General features: G+C 33.2%; 1 protein-coding gene across 1 annotated transcript; it reads left to right on the top strand.

Moving 5' to 3' along the window:
- The first annotated feature begins 17719 nt into the window (after positions 1-17719).
- LOC125347569 (coiled-coil domain-containing protein 70-like) lies at positions 17720-18490 on the top strand. Its single transcript, XM_048340581.1, has one exon. The coding sequence runs from the start codon at positions 17720-17722 to the stop codon at positions 18488-18490; it is 771 nt and encodes a 256-aa protein (XP_048196538.1).
- Positions 18491-22335: the final 3845 nt, after the last annotated feature.

The following is a 22335-nucleotide window of genomic DNA, read 5'->3' as shown; positions in this document are numbered from 1 at the left end:
ATAGAGGGAGAAGGGTTGGGGGGATGTGGGGACCGTGGGGGAATGAGGGAGGAGGTATGAAGTTGGATAAGAAATGTACTCACTGCCTTACATATGAAACCCTAACCCCACTGTACTTCACTTTGACAAAAAAGAAAAAAAGAATTTAAGAGTCATTTCCTACACCACAATTATATTTTTTGAAAGATGTGCAGTCTTCTCTTTGAAATTAGAGACTTTCCACTGCTCCCCCTCCCTTTTTCTCTTCCTCTTCCAAATTTAGAAATTTAAAATATTTCTTGGCAAACTTAGATTTATTATTTTAATTTTGGATCATTTTATTATTTTTCATCTCTACTATATTATTTTGCTTCCAAAACTCATTCAAATACTACCCCTTTAAACATTTGAACATTTTTAAATTAAGCCGTTCTATTTCTTTACATATATCATTGTAATTATTTTTCTATTCTCACATGTTTAGTGTGATTTAGTGAAAATTGTGTCCTAGCTTGTGTTAGAGGAATATCTCTCTCAAAGATCACACAGCTTGTCTGTTTCATGTCTTAAAGACTTTCTTAAGCATTAAGTGAACAACCTCAAGGGCAAAATGTATTGCAAGTCATTATTCATAATTATTTAGCCTGCACACTCATTTTTATTATGACACTTTATCCCATTGTAACACAACATACTGGATGATTATTATAAGGCCAGAAATGTCAGGTTTTATTTATTTATTATTATAATCTTTTATTTATGGGGCTTGAACTCAGGAGTTGGGTGCAGTCCCTGAGTTGTTTCACTCAAAGATTGTACTCTATCACTCTCAGCCACAGGACCACTTTGGTTTTCTCGTGATTAATTGGAAATAAGTATCCCAGGGACTTTTCTGAGTAACTCCACAAGACTATTATTGTCCAATTAACTATCAAAAATCCACAAATAGATCTGTGGCTCACTAGCCTTGAGCACAAAAGATCAAGGATATAGTACACAGGCCCCTAGTTCAAACCCCAGGACTCACACACAAAGTAAAATAAAAGAAGTAGATCAAAGAAGTATTATATAATTTACTTTTTCAGTTCTTGTCAAAACATTGTGCTAAATCCAACTTAAAAGAGTAATTCTATTTTTACTCAGGGTTTTGAAGGTTTGAGAGGTACAAGATCAACGAGTTTTGTTGTATAAGACCTGAGACAATGCAAACTCTCATCTCTTAAGGTAGAAGCACAAAGAAAGAAGGGACCAAGGATAAAATTTATGGTTAACAGAGATGCCCATCTTCTGTGAAATCATCAGTTGATAAATTGAGCCCCCCAATGATTCAATTATTATTCAATAGCCCCACCAGCTGTTACATAACCCTTTAACATGTGAGCATTCAAGGAGGGGGATACAATTCATATCCAAACTACAAAAAAAAATCAACTATTTTTAAAGATTGCTGAGATAATGGGCATTTCACCAAAAATACTTTTTTTATCTCATCCTTTAATTATTGAAGCATCTCTGTTATTTTGAGGTTCAAACCAGAGGAACTGAGCATCCTGATGATCAAGGACACAATGGAATTGATCAAGGAAATTCTGTTCCTGTATGGTTGCTGCCAACAAAAAGACATTACGTGAGATGTTTCTGTGATCTTAACTGACATGATTAAAAACATATTATATCAACTCCTGTAATGACAACATGTTGTTTATTCAAGCTTATTGTTACAGATGAGTAAGAAAAGTCAAGAAAAAAAATGTTCCTGAAAAAGTCATCATTATTTCTTTGGTGTGGGAAAGCTAGTATGCTAATAATAAAATCAATAAAATCAAATCAATATTTATGTGGAAAAGCAATGTCCGTGGCTTCTTGTTCTATGAACTTAACGATTTAACCCTCTTTTTCATTATATTATAAAATGGGAAGTTTTGCAAAAGATACTTTATTCTCAAGGTTGCAATTTTGTGGAGATGAGAGTTAAGCCTCAAGTATACCTGTCTGAGGATAGGGTTTAAAGTTTGTGTGCACTAAAGCGTGTGGTGGAATGAGATATGAGGAAAAGTAATTAGAGGTAGAAAAAGTGAAGGCAGTGGTATTTTTGTATATATCTTAACAAAATTAAATGCCTCCTTCTTGGTAAGGCAATTTGTCTTTGTTTCCTTCCACATTTGAACATCCATTCTCTCCTGTGGATCCAAGCTACTGAGTACTATCTTATTCTTAGTCATCTCCTTGTCATCAAAATATATGACAATTCCCCTTTAAAAACTTCATATTAGGTGAACATGGCCTCTCAGATCACCTCCTAAACATCTGGAATATTGTGAGTATATCCTATTTTTTTTCATCCTGTCTTCAGGAAGAACTCACACATTAAGCAATTCTTTCCAATTGCGTGCTATCTTGTCTTGAAAGATAGATTAGCATATTAGCATAAGAATATTTTCTTATTTCAATGCAGTTATTCTTTGAGTTTTTGCGACCTACTTATATTTTTAACCCATATATGGAATTCTTATAAAGGCATTGAGGATGATGTATTGTTACTAAATCAATATTTATGTGGAAAAGCAATGTCCTTGACTTCTTGTTCTATAAACTTGCTGAGTTCACCAGTCTTTTCCATCAATTATAAAGTATATGTATCAAATGGTTCTTTTGAATTTCTGAATAAATTTCATCTTTCATAGGACTGTAATTACTAAAAAAAAACCTCATTTAACATTGTAAATGTATATTTTACTAAAATGCAGCATATTTATTTATTATTTATAGCTTAGGCTGCCTTAATATACTTTATTTTTAGACACTGTAAATATAACATTCAACAATCACATCTCTGCTACCATGGAGCTAACACTTCAGAGTGGGAAATAATTTTTAAAAAATAATTTCCTTTTTACTGAGATAATGCTATGATTTGATTTTACATGTTCTTCAAGACTCATATGTTAAAGGGTTTATTGGTAATAGTTCTGTGGCTTAATCAAGTTTGTCTGATGTAAATATATATTGCCTGAAACAATTGAGTTCTTTATCTACTACACAGTGCCTAACTGTTATGCTTTGTGATGATGGTAAATGGCACGACTACCAAGGAAAAACAAAAATGCAGCATTAAACCTACTGAAAAATTAACACTTCTTTACAATATGAGGGATCATACAAAAAATAGAATGCTATTTGACCTGAAATGCTGATTTAAACACTGATTTGACCTGAAATTGATGATTCAAATTCTTTACTGTCCTTAACATTGGCACGGTGTGGTTGTGAAAATCCCACCAGTATTGATTTTCTTGCTACAAATATGTAGTAGCAAGTCAGATAATTCACAAATGCATCCACTGCAGATAAATAGGAGTTGTACATTGATCTTTATAGTCTCAGTTCTCTCTAAATTGTTTCTTCACATATTTCCACACTTTCTATTTTACATCTTTAGTGTTATTTTAGTTATTTTCTTATTGTGAATTACTAACATGAATTTCTATTCTTCAATCACCTAAATCATTAACTTAATGTTTTCTAGCCCAAAATACCATCACCTCTACCTCTCCACTGTATGTCTGTTAATTCATTTCCCTTAATCATACCATCATATACTATCCACTTCCAGGATTTATATTTATAAACGGTACAAAAGGTGAAATTTTTATTTTATGTGTTTATTTGTTACATTGTTACTATCATCAATTATTGTACCATGTGCTTTTATTTTGACAGTTCCATAAATGGATAAAACGTACTCTGATTTAACTCTCCCCTTACTCACCTATCTGGCCCATCTCCTACCCAAACTCTCAACAATCGCTACTTTTTTAAATAAAGAAACAGTATAAAGTGGTAAACATTTTCTTGGTTAGTCTTTATAAATACACTCATATGAGCCACATGGATATATTTTTTTGAGTAAGCTATTTTTCTATGTTTTGATCATGTTTGACATCATATGACATATATCTAGATTTTTGACTAAAAAAGAAGAGGAGAATATATATTTTACACTGTATATTATACTTATCACAAAGTAATGTCAGCACTTTTCCTATGTGAGTGAAATAAATAAAAATTTTAAAATGCTGAGTTAAAGTAAGGTATCATTTTACATTTTTTCTCAAATCTCAATCAAAATCAACAATGAAGTTGATTGAAGACTAAAGCTTGAAAATACAAACTGATGAATTTATAATCACCAAATATTTCACATTTTTATGATTTACAGCTGTGTTTAAGTAAATCTATCTAATTATACTAAAGCCCTCCATGTAATCACAGACTAATCCCATTTTCATGCTTAGAAAATGATAACAATGAGCTCCACTGGGCAATGAAGATTTCGATAAACAAATTGAGAAGTTTCTGCATTAATCCTAGGTATATCTTTTTTCTGATTTTTATTTGGCTCAATGTTTCTAACAGATCATGTTTCTGACCTTAAACCAAAAGTAAGAAAGACAGATAAGTCAATGCTTGACACTTTCCCACAAAGACTAGACCATCTGGACATTTTATATTTGTAACAGGTGCTTCAGGGATTTAGAGCCTAATTCTGGCCCAGATTCTGTTCTGTATGGGTGACTCTGTTGCTATGTGCAATTGTGCATTGCATTAATTGAAGAGAACAGAAAAGGCCAAGTACAGCAATTAGTCAGTTGGTCATGCAGAAAAAAGCCTAGTGGCTTGGAGCCATGAAATGCTGAATGCACAGATGCAAAGCACCATCAGTTCAGCTCTCTGTGGTATGCTCCTAGGCTGTGACAGGTAGGATGCCTTTGTGACTTGACCCTGTGTCTCTGCCCCTTTTGAAACCAAACTACATTTTGTAACCACCAGGAGAGAAAAAAAAAATGTTTATGTTGTATTAATCTAGAAACCAGCTCTATTGGCACAATATGTCATGAATATTTAATAGAATGATATGTAACAGTATATTATTGGCAGTAAACTAAACTAAGCTAATTTTTTTTTTTTTTTTTTTTTTGCCAGTCCTGTGGCTTGGAATCTGGGCCTGAGCACTGTCCCTGGCTTCTTTTTGCTCAAGGCTAGCACTCTGCCACTTGAGCCACAGCGCCACTTCTGGCCATTTTCTGTATATGTGGTGCTGGGGAATCGAACCCAGGGCCTGATGTATATGAGGCAGGCACTCTTGCCACTAGGCCATATCCCCAGCCCCAAAGCTAAAATTTTAATACACAGTTAAGTATCAAAATACTTACTTGTGAGTAGTAGCAAATCTACTAATGAAATCCAGTTTTCTTATTTATAAATTCATGGCATTGCCAAAAATCAAGTGACAAATAAGATGAATGATATGCATTTAATTATTCTACTTGAAAATGATTAAACAAATAAGGAAAATAAATAGAATATCTCTCTATGTTAGCCTTTTTGCTTTATTAAACTAATTCTTAAATGTTGACACATATAATAGACAATTGTAAACATCGACTTTTCCTGTGTCTAAATTACAAGAATATGATTTAAAGGATAGCATCATCTGATAGTGCCTAGTGGGAATGTAAATTACTAAATCTTAATTATTTAAAAGAAAGAAAAAAGAACCTGGGCTTAGTCAGATGGAGGTCTAAACAGACTCACTATTAGTAGAACATGATCAGCCCATGCTCTCGACTATAATATCCTAATACCAGTGATAACTTCTGTTTTGTTTTGTTTCTCTCTCTTTTTAAAACCTTCCCTCTGCCTTTTCCTTCCTGTAAGAGCCATTTATGAGAGGCACCTGCTGAGCACAGAAATTACATGGAGATCAGGAAGCCCTGCTAAAGGAGGAATCAGAAACAGGAAGAGACCTATGTCTGCATTCTTCTTCCCAGAGCAAGACAAGTATGGCAGGGAGAACTGGGGAACACAAGCCAAGCCTGATGGAGAAGAAGGAGGTGAAAGCACTACTGTATAGCTCTGGAGGAACTGGACCAAGCAAGCTAATTTAAAAGCAAAAAAAAAAAAAAAAAAAGGAAAGACTACCTCCTACTGAGTCATGAAAGCAAGTGGCAGCAGTGCCTGCTTACTCCCCTGACACACAGGGAAGACAGAGTAGACACAATATGCCAGAACTTTTCCATCATGTATTTTATCCCTGGGAGTGCCACTCAGACCAATCCTGTATGAGACTGCATGAGAGAAATTCAGCAGCAGCAAAGTAAATTAGTACAACTGGATCATGATTCAAAGTCACCAGCCCAGACAGGACAGTCCATTAGACCATTATCTTTAGTTAGCCACCAGGAAGCCTAAAGTGGAGATGTAGCTCAAGTGGTAGACAGGGAGCACTGAGCAAAAGAGCTCAGGGACAGTGCTGAGGCCCTGAGTTCAAGCCCCAGGACTGCCAAACAAGCAGGCCAACAAGTGAGGAAGCAAGCAAGTAAGAAAGGAAGGTGAAAAGTAAGAAAAGAAGGAGGGCAGGAAGCAAGCAAGCAAGAGTGGAAGAAAGAAAATGTAGGAAAACTAAAATTTGCAAGAGAATATCAGGTCAATATAAAATGGAAAACCCATGAAAATAGCCAATTTCCATTCATTTATCAACAGATATGAGTCTGCCATAAAAAAGTAGATGAATTCTTAGTTTCTTTAAAAACTTTAAAATTTTAAAAACTTCAAAAGTTAAGTTTTCTATAAAATGAGATCATTTTAAATGACAAATGAGAACAAATTTGTCCCCAACAATTTATTTTGGAAATTACAGGTCACATATAACTTTTGAATTCAAGGAATTATTTAAATTATACTAATGATATAAATTAGTTTCCAAGATTTTACACTGCAATGAGAATATCAACCAAATGTTGGTAAGTAAATTAGGTTTTGCTGATTACCTTACACAGTTTCACAGAACAGGGATTTAGAGACAGAACAATATTTTCTAGAAACAGCAACATCTGCTGTTAGGTGGAGAGGTTTATCTTTTACTCTATTTTTTCATAACTATTCTTGTTACAGCAATCTGTCTTCAGTAAGAAGTTGGTTTTCTTTATTTACAATGCTCTCCAATCATTCAGAAAGTAGTCATAAACCAGCCATGGAAACCTGAGTTGTTATTAGTCCCTACAGATGTACCAATTGTAAAGGCCATTAGTATACATGATAAGGAGTAGGAAATACAAAGAAAGAAAATAAAATGATCATATATCTATGCAAGACCATTAAGTACATAGCCCTATACATAGGTATACATCAACAACACTGGACATCTCTGAAAATAAACCAATCTATAGAGGAAATGAAAACAGACTAAGAAATCTCAGCCAATTTCTGGCTCATTTCAGGTGAGGGATGACATTCTTTAGAAGAGTGTATGATCAATGTGAAGGAACTAACTAATCTTTTCAGAATTTCATTTAATCTTGATTAACTGAAGTGCTTACTATTTTTTCCAGCCTTATTTAATTTTCTCCACATGGCTTCCTTCATTTATTCATTCTGTCAAGTTGTATTAGTAAAGATGCTACCTACTTATGCAAGTCTTACCATACCAGCCTCTTTTTCCCTGTATTAGCCTACAAGCATTATTATAGTGCTTATCACATTCCAATATAGTGTCTGAAAATATCTGTTCAGCACTAATTATGTGCCATGTACCAAGCGAGGCTTTTAGATTGCTCTGAGTTAATATTCTTCTCCCAGTATTCCCTACTTGGTAAACTGATGTTCTCAATTAATTGTTGATAATTCAGGCATGATATTTGATTCATTTAAGAATATTCTGTTTGCTTCTTGCATGGCTTGATTTCTTCTCTCCTGCAGCTGGCACTCTCAAAAATAGGTAGGACCTGCTCCTTGCTGCTACATGTTTGTTGTCTTCGTCTCTGAAAACTGTACCGGTCTGTAAATCATTCAGAATTATCCTACGAGTCTTAGAAAAATTAGCAAGTACTTTGTGATCCCTAAGTCCACCGTATCAAAAAAGGAGAGGAAGTAGCCATGCATTATCTGGGTAAATCACAGGAATGTTTTCTTCTTCTGACTTATATAAAACTGGGAAAGAGGTGTTTTCTGAAATTCCCAAATAATAACAATTAAAAAAAACAAGTTACCAGCACATCTGCATTTAAAAAGTAATGAATTTTAGTAATTAAAATAAAATTTGTGACATATCATAGATGAGATCACCTGTCAAAGATCTTGGGTAGGACAACTCTTTTGGTTAGTAACATACTATTAAGTGAGATGCTCAGTCTTTCTCCACAACTGCAACCTGCTGTGCAGCAAAGATATTGTGTTCAATGATCTCTACATTCCTTACATGTATTCTTATAACAGATGCTATTAAAGTGCATATCTGTAATATGCAAACTGTTCCTCCTTCTTTAAAATTGTACCGCTGTTATTTCAATGCTTAACATTTATGCTGGATATTTTAGTATAAATATGGTGGACTCATGCTCCTTTCTTTTCTATATTCCAGTCAGTTCATGTATTAATCATGGGTCAGTGTCTTTGAGCAGATCAGATCCACCCTGATGAATTTCACTTACAGAAAGAGTTTGAAAGTAAAGAAAAGGAATAACAAAACATTTTCTTTTCACTACAGAAGTTCATCAAGGCAGAATGACTGAGGATGGCTGAATATTACTGTAATTATTTTCTTTATTATTTAAATTGTTTTAACCAATTGCTTTAGAATATGCCATTTTGATCTCACATTTAGTATATAGCTTCACTGAAATGTAAATATGAAAGGTTTGAAAGCATATCTCAGAACCAATTTATGTAATTGCTTATTACTAAATAGTAATGGAAACAAAGGCACCTGTTAAGATAATAAAAGGATTCTATTTTCCTGTTTCTGAAGAAAATTATTTAGAAAGTAGTGTGGTGAAATGTTTTCAATGTTTATTTACAAAAATGTCTTCTCTTTTGCATTAATCTGTGTGAGAAAGCCATACTTTGGGCCAAAAGTTCAGTTGCCAATTAACTAATAAAATAATAAGATATTAGAGTATAGATAATATGATTTGGAAAATGGTTTAGAGTCTCAATTGCCGACTCTCATATATATATACATACACACACACAGCTATATATATATATACATATATTTAGTAATTACTCCTATAATTATGATGCCACTTCCTTCTTGCCAGAAAATGTCCTTAAAAAGTCAGAAGACAAACCATGAATATTGTACCTGTCAGTGAATGTAAAGAAAAAAAGAAAACAAATTGATATTCACATATATTGTATACAGATGGTTAAATTCCTCATAGATACCATGATAAAGACAGCTTACTCCTTGCTTATGATGTTAATTTATTACTTATTTTTATACAAAATAAACCCTTTTTCCTTCCATCTTTTTTTCTCTTTTTCTCCTTGTTGCCTGAATTTTATTCAGCACTTAAACAACTTTTATTTTATGATGTCTGCATACCTATTTTTAAGGATCCTATCCCTGTATCTGTCATTATTTTACTGGTCAATCTTGCAAATGTAGATATACATTCAGCCAAAGGTAAGATATTCTGAAAACATCAGCTAATTATATTTAGTGAAAAGGTAAAATTATAACTTTTTCATACATGATATAGTCTGAACAAAGATCCAACAAAACATCTAAGAATTTCATTCCCTAAAGTCTGAAAATTCACATCATAAAACAGACTTTTAGCTGCAACCATAAAGTTCTGCCTTCTCTTAGTAACCAATAAATAAGTCATGGTATGCTTTCAGTAACACATCTAGAGATTAACATTTAAATTTATAATTTTAAATTGTTCTTTTTACAACATTGCAAAAAGGCTCATATGAATTAATGTGTGTGAAAACAGTTTAAGACTAAAAAATCATAAAAATTAAAATGTACTAAATATGTTACTGCTGAATGAGATTCAAAACATTCATTGACATAATACTTGGAGATATTTTAATTTTCACTGTATATTCTTAATGTTATAATCAATGTTTAGATATATGTATATGTAGATAGACAGATACATACATATATACATACACAAATGTGTGTATGTCAAGAATATTTATAAATATATGAGGATGTATTATTAACACCAATTGCCGATGGTAAATTAATACTAAATACATTAAACAATATATCACTCAATGGGTCACCCTTGAGATTTCTCATTGTTTTCATTTCACTAATCTATTCTTAAATCTACTGTAAATAATTTACTGGGTAGAAGACAGCCAAAGGCCTCATAGAGTGTAATACATGCACATCACTTCTCTGGTTGCCCAGGATGGTGAATTTATGCTGTGCATTCTACTACAAAATGCTTTAAAATGAACTATGTGCACCTATTCACATTCTGTTGTCCAAGTTGCAGTGTGAAGACTGCAGAAAAAGTGTAAAAAAATATCACTGACAACAAAAACAGACAGTAAGAAGAGCATTTGAAAAGGTTAGGTCACTGTAAAATGTCCAAATCACATCATAACCTAACATTCTCACTTGCAAATTATCTTTTCTCAGCAGGGTGGAAATAGAGATTCCAATGGCACATCGCCTTTCATCCAACCGTACCATAGCTATGCTGCAGAGAGGGTTTAAGTAACTTAATTCTTCTCACAAAACCTGATGTTGATACTTGGCAGCTTCTAATCTGGCTGGATGCCCTGACATGAATTGAAGATTCTCAGTGCTCCTTTGGTGAAAAGGATGAAAGTACATGCAGACAAACACAGATGGAGCCCAGAAGCTACATAGCATGAGGCTTCTCACTACAAGAGTGCATTTGGCAGCCTCACACTGTTTTAAGGAAGAAAAGGTAATTTTCTATAAAGTAATTAGATCATCACTTAAGCAAACCATAGCTGCGATTGTATTTTGTTTTCATTAGCTTCAGGAAAAGGTCCTTTGAATGTTAGTTCAAAACAAAGCATTATTTGAAGAGATTACATGTTTGGGTTTTCACCTTTAAAACAACTGTAGAATCTGACATTTGAAAACAATACTTTTTTTTCCCCTCTTTACATTGTAAACTGTTGTATTTAACCCCCAAAATCTTGGTCAATATTCCTTTTTTTCTTTTGTCATGACACAAAGAAATGCTGTAGTTGTGTGGTTTGGAAACTTTGCTTTTCCAGTTACTTGATTTTCTAGCTACCGCCTTAAGCCTCTTAAGGTTGTCTTAGGTAAGAGATAAACACTCACTCTTCTAGAACAGGAGAGTCACTTCCTCTGAATGTCACTCATTTGCCATTTTTACCCAAGTAGGTCTCTATTCATTGACTAGTTTAGGGGAGTGGCGGACCTCAAGTTTCCCCCTTTTCTGAAATTCCTAAATCTGTTTTCTTGCCTCAACACCACTCACCATCTGCTTTGGGAAATAGGATTGACCTATCTCAAACGTGTGAGGTGTCTTTTTCTTACAGAATAGCTACTATTAACTCGTACCACATTTAATACCTATTATAAAGAACTTGCTCTTTACACATTTATTTGACAAAATTAGTAAATTATTTAAATAAGTCTCACTACTAGTAGTTCACAGTATGCAATGAGATTGTGCTTCTGATTTTATCCCATTTATATTTTATTTTTAATTCATTCATTTATTTATTGTCAAAATAATGAATGTACAAGGGATTACAGTGAATACATTTCTTATCAGTCTTTTTACCTCCTTCTTCCTGTGACTCCCACCTCCCCGATCCCCCCCCACACACACACACACATTTTTTTCTTTTGAACTGGGTATTTTAACCTTGGGACAAGCTTAAGTTTATCCAGGGGATTTTTTTTTCTAATTTTGTGCAAGCTAATTTTTTTCCTTCTTTTTGTTAAAGAGAAATACAAAGAGGTTACAGTTTCATATATAAGGCAAGTACATTTCTTTTCCAACTTGTTAACTCCTCCAGGGGATATTTTTATTTTATTTTGCCATTGAGCATTTGATGTTTTATTCCTGAGTTGGAGAGAGAGATTTATGCTAGTAAATGTACTATACAGAAATTTAAGCAGACACATTATATTAAGGAAAGATGCTTTTGTGGTCTGAATTGCAAGACATCAGCTTGGCAATCAGTTGGACCTAGAAATGCTTACAAGGAGCCACTTGAGGCTCTCAAAGACATGCCCTGTGAGGTTTAGCAACCAGTAGAAACCAGCTGAGATCTGACAAGCAAGGGCCGGAAGCTTCACAAACAAAAGGCATAGATAATTCTAGGTTTCTTTCTGCAAAAGATATATTCTTGTGATTCTGCAAGATCACACCTACCACTTTAGCTGGTACAGGTGGCTTTGTATGCATATTTCCCATCTTGTTTCGTAAAATCAGCATTTTCTAAGAAAGCAGAGATGAAATCAATTCAGCTACAAGCAACAAAAAAAGTAAAGGCTTTTTTTTTTTTACACAATATTGTTCACCAAAATATTTCCTGATTGTATAAATTGTGGCATTTGAATTCTGTGTGTACTACAGAAGATCAAATGTGTTCTAGCTTTGAAATTTTAATGCTAAGCTATGTGAGCAAAACTAAATTACCAATGTTATTTTTAAAAATTATCCCAGTCAAGAATAAAGACAAAAGACTCCAAAAGCAATACTTGCAAATCCATTTGCTGTAAACCAACTGAACAAACAACTCATGGGGGGAAAGGAGAAGAGGGAGGGGGAATGAGAGAAGAGGTAACAAATAGTACAAGAAATGTACCCACGGCCTTATGTATGAAACTGTAATCCCTCTGTACATCTCTTTGACAATAAATAAGTAATTATTTTTTTAAAAAGACTTGTAAAACAAAAAGAAAGAAAGAAGCTACAAATAAGAATCATGTCGTTAGTGCAGAGTCTCATCAACTCAGGTAGTTTTAAAACTGGTTCACTTCCTACAAGAATGATATCTCCCTGAAAGCCAATTCCTTAGAAAGAGTTCCATATGCAGAAACAGAAGAAACATTCAATGTAGTATTAGACTGAAAATAACACTCCCAAGAGCAGGTGTTAATCATGCTGATGATGATGAAAGGACTATAGAACTGAGTATTAGAAACCTGGAACTAAAGGGAGACATGGAAATTAGGAGTTTGGGTAAAATTGCAATAATACCTGAGGTCCAACATTCATTTCTTGGTGGTCAATTTCTTCCTGAACCTAAGTCATGTTTTGGGGATCTGAGTTGGAGAAAAGGATGGTTGTATAACTGTGCTACCGCTATCCTGGGAAAGGCCAATAAGTGAATAAACAAGAGAAATGCATCTTCTCATTATTCCAAAGTCCAGTGTAGGCAGGTTAAAAACATCTACAAGCTTGATCTTTAATGCTTCTTTCTTGGCTCATCCCTCGTTACTTCACATGACCTACCCTTCATAGTCTAACTCTATCCAAATTTCTTCTTTCAGAAAGGATGCTATTTACACAGGAAGAAGACATTCATATAATCACATTTCACCTGAATACTCTCTTTCAATAATCTATCTCTGAATTCAATCACAGTAGAAGTTATTGATAGGTTATGAATGTAACATATAAATTCTGGGCTATAGAATTCAGATCACAACACTGCTACCTGAAAATAATTCCTCAGAATCCTAAAGATATTGTATTTAATATGCTTAACACTGTGGGAGCTTTGTTTCACTTGAGCTATGTCTTCAGTGTTTGAGTCACAAATAATTTGTGGATCACAGTAATATTTAAGGTTTAAAAACAACCAAGAACATTTAAGACTTTACTCTTTTCTCCATAAGAACGCTCTACTCTGAAATTCCTAAGGATGATGGTCTGTCCACTGATGACTGGAGTGGATTTCATCTACAAATTATTTTGGATGACTTTTATAGTGCAGACAGCTCCTTCTCAGAAAAAGAAAGAAAAAATTATGGAAGGTCATAAAGTAGAATTTCTAAGAGCCAGACTGAACCAGTTTAATGTTAAGCCACTAAAATGCAACCTTTGTAAACATCACCAACTTTCTATCCCTTCTGAGAATGTTTTTATGCAATCAATTGTGCTAAGCTTTCAACAGAAAATGAATCTTCTTCACTTTAAAATGATGCTATCTCATCTGCAACTTGTTTTGAGAAGCTTCCTGTGGACACAATCAGGAACCATTCTTGCACTCCCCCTACCTGACATTCTACAATTATACCAATGCTATTATATGTCCACACACCATGACATTTGTAAACTTCTTGATAAATAATGCTATAACTAGAAACTTCACCTTCATAGTAACAAAAGGCTAGTTAGAAATGTTTGTGGATGTACCGGCTTCCTTCTAAAATCACTTTGTTGTTTATATATCAATTCCCTTCATCTGTATTTTTGAGTATTACTGAGTAACAGCCAAGGAATCATTTTTCTCTGTTTCTTCTTTTTGAAGATACCATCAGTATCTCCATCTTGAAAAATGACAACTTATCTGAACAGCTTTGTATTTAGGTATTTTCTATTCATAGAAATAATGGCAGGCATTTTAGAAAAATATAAAAATGCAATTTAATTTGTGGTACAGAAATTTGAATGCACATTACATGCTAAAGAAATATATTTTTTTCTCAAAGTTATTTTCACTGTAAGTGTGAGATGATCGGAAGATTAAAAAAAATCAGAAATTGTGACTCACACTGTCCCTGGACAGGCAAACATTCTAAGTTCTATGCCAGTATTTCATTGCTTTCTCATATGAAATTCATGAAGCATTTCCTGACATAGTGATGCTAATATTATAAAAAAAAATAATTTATTTTCCAAGGTAGCATTACTGTTATCAAACTTGTATAAAAAACAAATACAGCTATGTCAATGCACAAATTGACATATTCTTTTATCATAATTCAGGCTAATGATTGTGAGTGAAGCATACAGAATAGCGAAAATTCACGCTTTCTATTAATTTTGAAAAATTAGTGGCTGTGTGAAAACTCCACACAGAACTCAAAATTGAACAGTATCAGTTTTTTTCTTACCATGAGAATATCATCATCTTTCTAAAGAACATGTATTACTACTTAATGTAGCTTTATTTCTTTGCTATTTTTCTCTTTTAGTATTCATAGAGAAATTAAGAAAGTACTTTTCTACTTTGAGACAAGAATAACTTGATCATATTGGTGATTTGTTTTAGTCTATTATTTATGAAATTGCATTGATTTTACATTTAATAAGCACATTTCTGATTTTGATTAAATGACTATTGTCATTATAACATGCTAATGTGCTGAAATATACTAATGTGTTATTGGAGTTAATTAAGGATAATTCCTGAATTGCACAGTTTGGTCAGTATTTTATTCATCATTAAGTTGCATTAAAATATTTTATGCTTTGTGTTTCTATGGTCATTAAAATATAGATTTTAAGGTCATTAAAATCTTGGTTTAATATCCTTTATAACATAAATTGCCTATTTCTTTTATTTTAACACTAGTAAGAATTCATGCAATATTAGGATTATTTCTTACATATTGACATATTACTCAACTAAAATCAAGTTAATAGAATAAGGAAAACAAATAATTCTGCATAGTTCATGTGTGATTATTCAAATGCTACCCGACAAATACATACAACAGAATTTTTGTATTAAATTAATAAAAATATTTGAAATCTAAAAATAAGAAATATAGAAGAATTCCCCAAACAAGACACATGGGCCTGTATTTTGTTGTGGAGGAATTTAAAATTATAAATTCAATACATCACATTTTTTCTTGTTTTTATTTGTTTTGTTTTGTTTTGAGTTTTTTTTATGTGTTTTTCTTCCAGAGCTGAGAACCGAACTCAGGGCCTTGTGCTTGCCAGGCAGAAACTCTTCCACTGAGCTCAATCCCCAGCCCCACATTTTTTTCTTAATATTGTGATTATTCTTAAAGTTCAAGGATCACAGCATTCCAATTCTTTGTTTCCCAGAACTCTTCTTGACTTCTTAGGTACCACGGTAACAGGATAAAAGGAGAACCAAACGAACCACATATCAGGTAAAACATTTTCTCATTTCAGGGCCTGGTGAAAATTGGCAAGTTAAATTTAAAAAACAGACATTGAAAATTTATAGGTTTTGTTTTAAATGTTATATTACTTCTTATTATACCATTATACTTTTTTGACTTTTAAAATAGTATGAGCACATAAAGAAATAAATGTTTGTTTTAGGCCTGAACTATTGCAAATTTAACAGTTAAAATGTGAACAGCTGCTACTATATAATGAAAAGGTTAGAACAATGTTTATTCATTGTTGAGAAGTTTTGGGTTAATCATTCCATTCATATTCAAATTTGTACCCTAAACCAATAATAAATTTATGATATGATGGTAGAACATTGGGATTTATGAAATGTTAAATAATTACCAACTATGGGGCTGGGGATATAGCCTAGTGGCAAGAGTGCCTGCCTCGGATACACGAGGCCCTAGGTTCGATTCCCCAGCACCACATATACAGAAAACGGCCAGAAGTGGCGCTGTGGCTCAAGTGGCAGAGTGCTAGCCTTGAGCGGGAAGAAGCCAGGGACAGTGCTCAGGCCCTGAGTCCAAGGCCCAGGACTGGCCAAAAAATAAAAAATAAAAATAATAATTACCAACTATACAAATGTACATGTGTGTGCATGTGTGTGATTGTGCATGCTCTGTTATTCTCTGAGTGACCATATGTTGCTGGTTCAGGAATCAAAATTTTCCATGTATATTTACTTCATCTTTCATAATGATTTTTCATTAGTATTTTTAAAATTTTAGTTTATTTTCACCTTTTCTGTACAGTGTTTATGATTTACCAACTCTTCAAAAATATTGTTTTAAATCAATAGCATAAACTGATAGGAGCAGGAATTAAGTACATATTGTTAATCATGAATTAAAACATAATCTTTCTTTGGGATAATTTTTTCTTAAATATATAATAAAAATTCCACCCAAACTCACATATCTGACTCAATGTGTCAGAAATAGAACACTTGATGATGCCACTATTGTGACATAAAGTGTTTCTATGAAATTTTCTGTTCAAGAGTTAGACTTGCAGGGAATTTAGAGATCACAGAAATGTGTGTGTCTGAGTACTTCATACTACTAATAAATATTGTAAATATTTAGGTAAATAGATGTGTGTGTATGTGTGTGCGTGTGTGTGTGTGTGTCTGTGTGTGTGTTTGCATGCTACCCTATGGACCTAGCTTGAATTCAAGCCCTGGGCCTCTGTCCCTGAGCTTTTTACTAAATGCTACCACTCTACCATTTGGGCAACACCTCTACCTCCAGGTTTTTGGTACTTTTTTGGGGATAAGAGCATTTTGGACTTTCCTGCCAAGGCTGAATTTAAACCAGTTACCCAGATCTCAGACTCCTGAATAGATTACAGGCATGAGCAACAAGCATACAGCTTAAGTATATAGTTTAGGTCTTTCCTAGCATTTAACTAGAAATGTTTTAAAGATAAGATTTTTTTAAAGATAGTATATTTCTGTGTTTATAATAGAAAACCAGTTAGTGGAAGACTAGTATTTAATAGAAATCATTTAACTTGGACATCTAAATAATAATTCAATGTATTAGCCCTGATTCAATATCTATGAAATTTATTGTTTTTACTTAAGTTACAATTCAAAGCTAGTTTGTGTGCTATCAAATAGCTAGTTTGATAACTTTGATTGCTATTTTCAGTTTCCTCCACCAGCTAATTTTACAACGTTTTGTGTACATCTTTACCTTATTTTTTTCTCATACAAAGCAAGAAAAGAGCCAGTACTCTTTCAAGAAATTATCAACAAATGTACTTCTTTTTTCTGTAGAAAATCTTAACCAACGGAAAAATACTAAGACATTATGGACATCTCTAAGTCAAAATGGATAAGTAAAGAGAAGATATTATGCTTGCTTTCCTCTTTATTCTCGTATGCCCAACATCAAGATAAATGCAAATATGAACCTCATAAATTAGAAAAATGTCTTTTCAAAGACAATAAGGTGTCCAGAGATGAAAACATGGCTCTTAGAAAGGAAAATAAGTCCCTGTGGGGAGAAAACAAAGCTCTTCGAGAAGAAAACAAAGGCTTCAGAATAAACAACCAGTTAATCAGGGAAAGAAATCAGCTCCTGAGAGAGCAAAACCAGGTCCTGTGGAAATTTAAAAGGGTGATTTTGGAGAATCAGAAACTATCTGGAGAAATAATCAATGCGCTGAGCACAGAAAGAAAGTCTTACTGGCAACAGAATCGAGCCCTGACTGCTCAGATCAAGGCTCTCCGGCAGCAGGAAAAAGCCTTCCAGAATGAGTCAAAAGCACTTGAGGAAGAGATCAGATCACTTCAAGAGGAGATCAAGGCGCTGCAGCATCAGGAAAGAGCCATCAGAATGGAGGAGAGGGCCATGCTGAAGGAGGGAGTCGCTCTAGAGAAAGAAGAGCAGGCTCTGTGGAAGGAGGAGCATGCTCTCAGGGAGGAGAACAAGGCTCTCAGAGAAGAATACAACGCTCTGCAGGAGGAGGAAAACGCCCTGCAGGAAGAGACGAAGATCTTGGAGGAGTGGAATGGAATTCTTCAGGGAAAGAGCACAGATGATCTGGCTGAGGAAACAGGCAGTGTTCGACAGAGCTAGGGATACAGAAATGTTATCAGAAAAATCATGAACATATTTCACACACCATATTGACTCATGGTTGCAGTCAGGAGTCAAACTTTACCTTGCTCAAGATGTGATCCTGGAAACTAAATAAACTTGTGAAACCTAATAACAAAACGGTTATGTTTATTTAAATTTTACATTGGCCAGGTGTGAATACTAGTTTAAATTGTCAAAGATGGAACAGACAAACCTTGTGGCCACAGTACAAGTGAGTTTGATCTTTATTTTCAGAGTCACTGGAAAAATACCAATGCCACCTCTTATTCAAAGAGAAAGCATTGGTGTTAAATCTTAATGTTAAAATTATAAATGGGCTGGGAATATGGCCTCATATACATGAAGCCCTGGGTTCGATTCTCCAGCACCACATATATAGAAAACGGCCAGAAGTGGCTCAAGTGGCAGAGTGCTAGTCTTGGGCAAAAAGAAGCCAGGGACAGTGCTCAGACCCTGAATTCATGGCCCAGGACTGGCGGTCAAAAAATAAAATAAAATAAAATTATAAATGATGTAGTGTAATATAACGTTTTATATATTCACTTCATAATTATTTCCTTAATTATTTCACTTAATGGAAATTATTAAAGTAGTAAGAATTTATGTGATAAAAGAAAATATGTAATGGGTGTCTACACATTTCCCTACTGTCTATTTTCCTCATTTCTTTTCTTTTTGTTTTACAAACATTTAATATAGTTATCAGAAATGAGCAATTTAATTATTCAGTATTATGATCAGTGAAAACACTGCTCTCACCATGAAAATTAACATATTTTATCACAAATAATCACAGCAATAATTTAGGATAAAATGGAGGCCTAAGTCCTACTAGTTAGAAAATCAATTGACAAGATTGAAACCAGTATGACTACCATGACATTTTTATTTTATAACACATTTCACAAGTAAGATATTATATAATAAATGTTTAAAACAACCTATTTTAATATAATTTATTTTACATCTCAGTTTAATATCAAATTAATCTTAATTTTCTACTAATATTTCCAGGTCACATCATACATATGAAATACTATGTAAAGAACCATATAATCCATATATCATATTACATAAAGCAGACTTGAGAAACACCTTTGGATCCAATTGACAGCAAATAATAACTTCTTTGTTGGTAGCCTTCCAATGTGAAAGAGGAAAGGACAAGAAAAGAGAAAATGCCAAGTAAACTCAGGAGTACATTATTTTTAATGAATTATAGTTGAGTAATGATAATATCAAAAAGTATATAATTCAAAAAGGTTGTTGGTTCTATTGTAACAGATATAAGCATTTAAATACCTTTCATAGACAGGTCTACATAGTTCAAAAGTTGTCTAGATAACCTTACTTAATATTATTAAGGGAGATCCTTTCTAAGGGCTGAATTTCTGGTGCTGGATATTCAGTAAGGATCAAAAGAGCACAAACTATACCCACAAAGGGTAGTCAACTGAAGTCTATTCATATGTAAGAGTTCTCATGTGCATCACTGTTCCTCAAAGCTAGTACACAGTCACTACTTTGAGGAATGAACAATTACATTGATGATACCAATATCTTTCTAAAGTAGATTTTTTATCTTCCTTTAAGAGACCATGGGGTCTAAAGTCAAATTCTATGCTTATATGATTTGTCAAGCATTCTGGCTCCTTTATTTGTGCTCCACATATGCTCAGCAAATCACCTGTCTCAATCCATAATATATTCTCAGCAAATCATCTAACTCTCCCAATTCCATATAATTTCTGGAATATTTTATTAAAACGTCTATGTCCTTGAACCCTTACAACTTCATTGTTGTCAGTTTCTTCTGTTTTTGTCTCTAATATCTCAACATGTTCACTTCTCAGGTAATGGTTTTTATGACTAAGTATATTTTAAGAGAGTTATCCTTCTTTCTCCAAGGTAGCAAACACGTTCAATGCATCACGTGATATTGGGTAATATCATTTTCTAATAAAAATGCATCTAAAGCCAAAGGGCTGGGTAGGCTAAAGTGATAGAGCTAATGCTTAGCAAGAAAAAAAAGTGAATTCAACCCCTCAGTGTCAGAAAAAGTACATATTTTCATTACGCTTCTTTAAGAAAAGTCAATATATGATTAATTAAAGTAACAGAAAAGAGAATCAGAAGAACTTGAGACTATCAACATTGTAGAAATAAACTAAACATTATAGACTAGGCAACCATCCCAAATGGCTCAGTAGAATGTTTCAGTGGGAAATCATGTATAGACATAGATACTAGGGAGATACTAGTTGTGCCTGAAATTATAGATCTTACATTAAAAGTAATGATAAACTAAATTTTGAGTAAAAAATCAGAAATACATTTAAATTGTGAACAAAGGACAGACTAGTTTGTTTTGATAAATACCGTAATAATTATAACAATCTTTATGCATAATTCATATATCTTATTCATAAAAATAAATTTTAAAAAAATCAGTAGTATTTAATTCTATCACTGTAATTGCTTTAGCTTTCCAATTCTAAAATCCCAGGAAATAACTTTGGGTAATGAAATTACAATTACATAGAGGAATTTGTGAGCCCCAAAAATGTCTTGCACCATTCTACTTATAGAAAGTATATCATCACTATAATCACAAGGAACATGTTGACAGAGATAAACCATATGAAAATCAATTTCAGCAGAACAAAAAATAAAGTTTACCTTCAATGTTTTTATCCATGTAAGAAATAAAACCCTCTAAGTGAAATAGAGTGGCCCTTTATAAAACTCATAAGCATTGGGGATTTGAATTCACAAGTTTAATAGTTTGAGAAAGAGCTGTAAGTAAATCACTTGCATGTCTACTGAAGTTGATTTTATATAATAAATCAGATCTAAACTACAACACTTGATTTGACCAAGGAAATATGAACATGACTCCAAAAAAATTGTCTAGCTTTACCTTAATCTTTACTACCTTCTCCGTCCTCGTAATATTCTGGAGGAGCTTAATCCAGGTGTGGAATGTGTTTAAGAGATTCATCCATGGAAGAGTCCCAATGGAAACCAAAAGATATTTGAGCATACACATGTGCATGAGCTAGGCAAAGAACAATCCAGAAGAAACCAGCATAAACCAAATATATTTATAATTCTGCTTGTTTTGCAGCAAAATATGATTGATGAACTTAAGATGATATGAGTCTGGTAAGTAACTTATCTTCCCTATTGTTATTTGGTGTTTCTACTTATTAGATATTTAATTAATATTTAAATATCAAAGTTAATGTTATGTTCTGTTTCGCTCAATTTTATATTAAAAATCTACTTATAAATTGGTTATATAGAATCTAGATATAATGATTGATGAAAAACAAGATATGATTGATTCAAAATATTATTAGTAAGTTGTTAATTGTGTATAAAGGGAGTTGTGTAAATAATCTTGTTATAACTAATGATGAAATTTCAGCATAATCTATATTAACTACTTTAGTCAAAAGACAATATGACACATCTTATTAATTATGTTCATATGACAAGAAATGTAAGTATTGTAAATTATACCAAAGTAAAGAAAAATGCATCTTGATTATACTGCTCATTTGTATTCAACTGAGGAAAAATTCTGACATAATCAGATAGATGATATTCTGCTCATTAAAGAAAAATCATACAATCAAAAGAAGTCACTGTAATTTTAGAAAATTGGGCTGTTGTAGAGAAACTATATTTCTTTTTGTAGTATAGGCTCTTAAATACTAGCAGACAAGTGAAAACAAAACCTTATTTTAATGGCTTCACACCCTGATATTCCATTCTGTCCCAGAGGCCCATGGTTCTTGATCCAGTCTTCATTAATA

The sequence above is a fragment of the Perognathus longimembris genome, chromosome 3 (genome assembly GCF_023159225.1).
Source record: "Perognathus longimembris pacificus isolate PPM17 chromosome 3, ASM2315922v1, whole genome shotgun sequence".
Classification (NCBI taxonomy): domain Eukaryota; kingdom Metazoa; phylum Chordata; class Mammalia; order Rodentia; family Heteromyidae; genus Perognathus; species Perognathus longimembris.
This window is presented reverse-complemented; position numbering and strand designations above follow the sequence as displayed.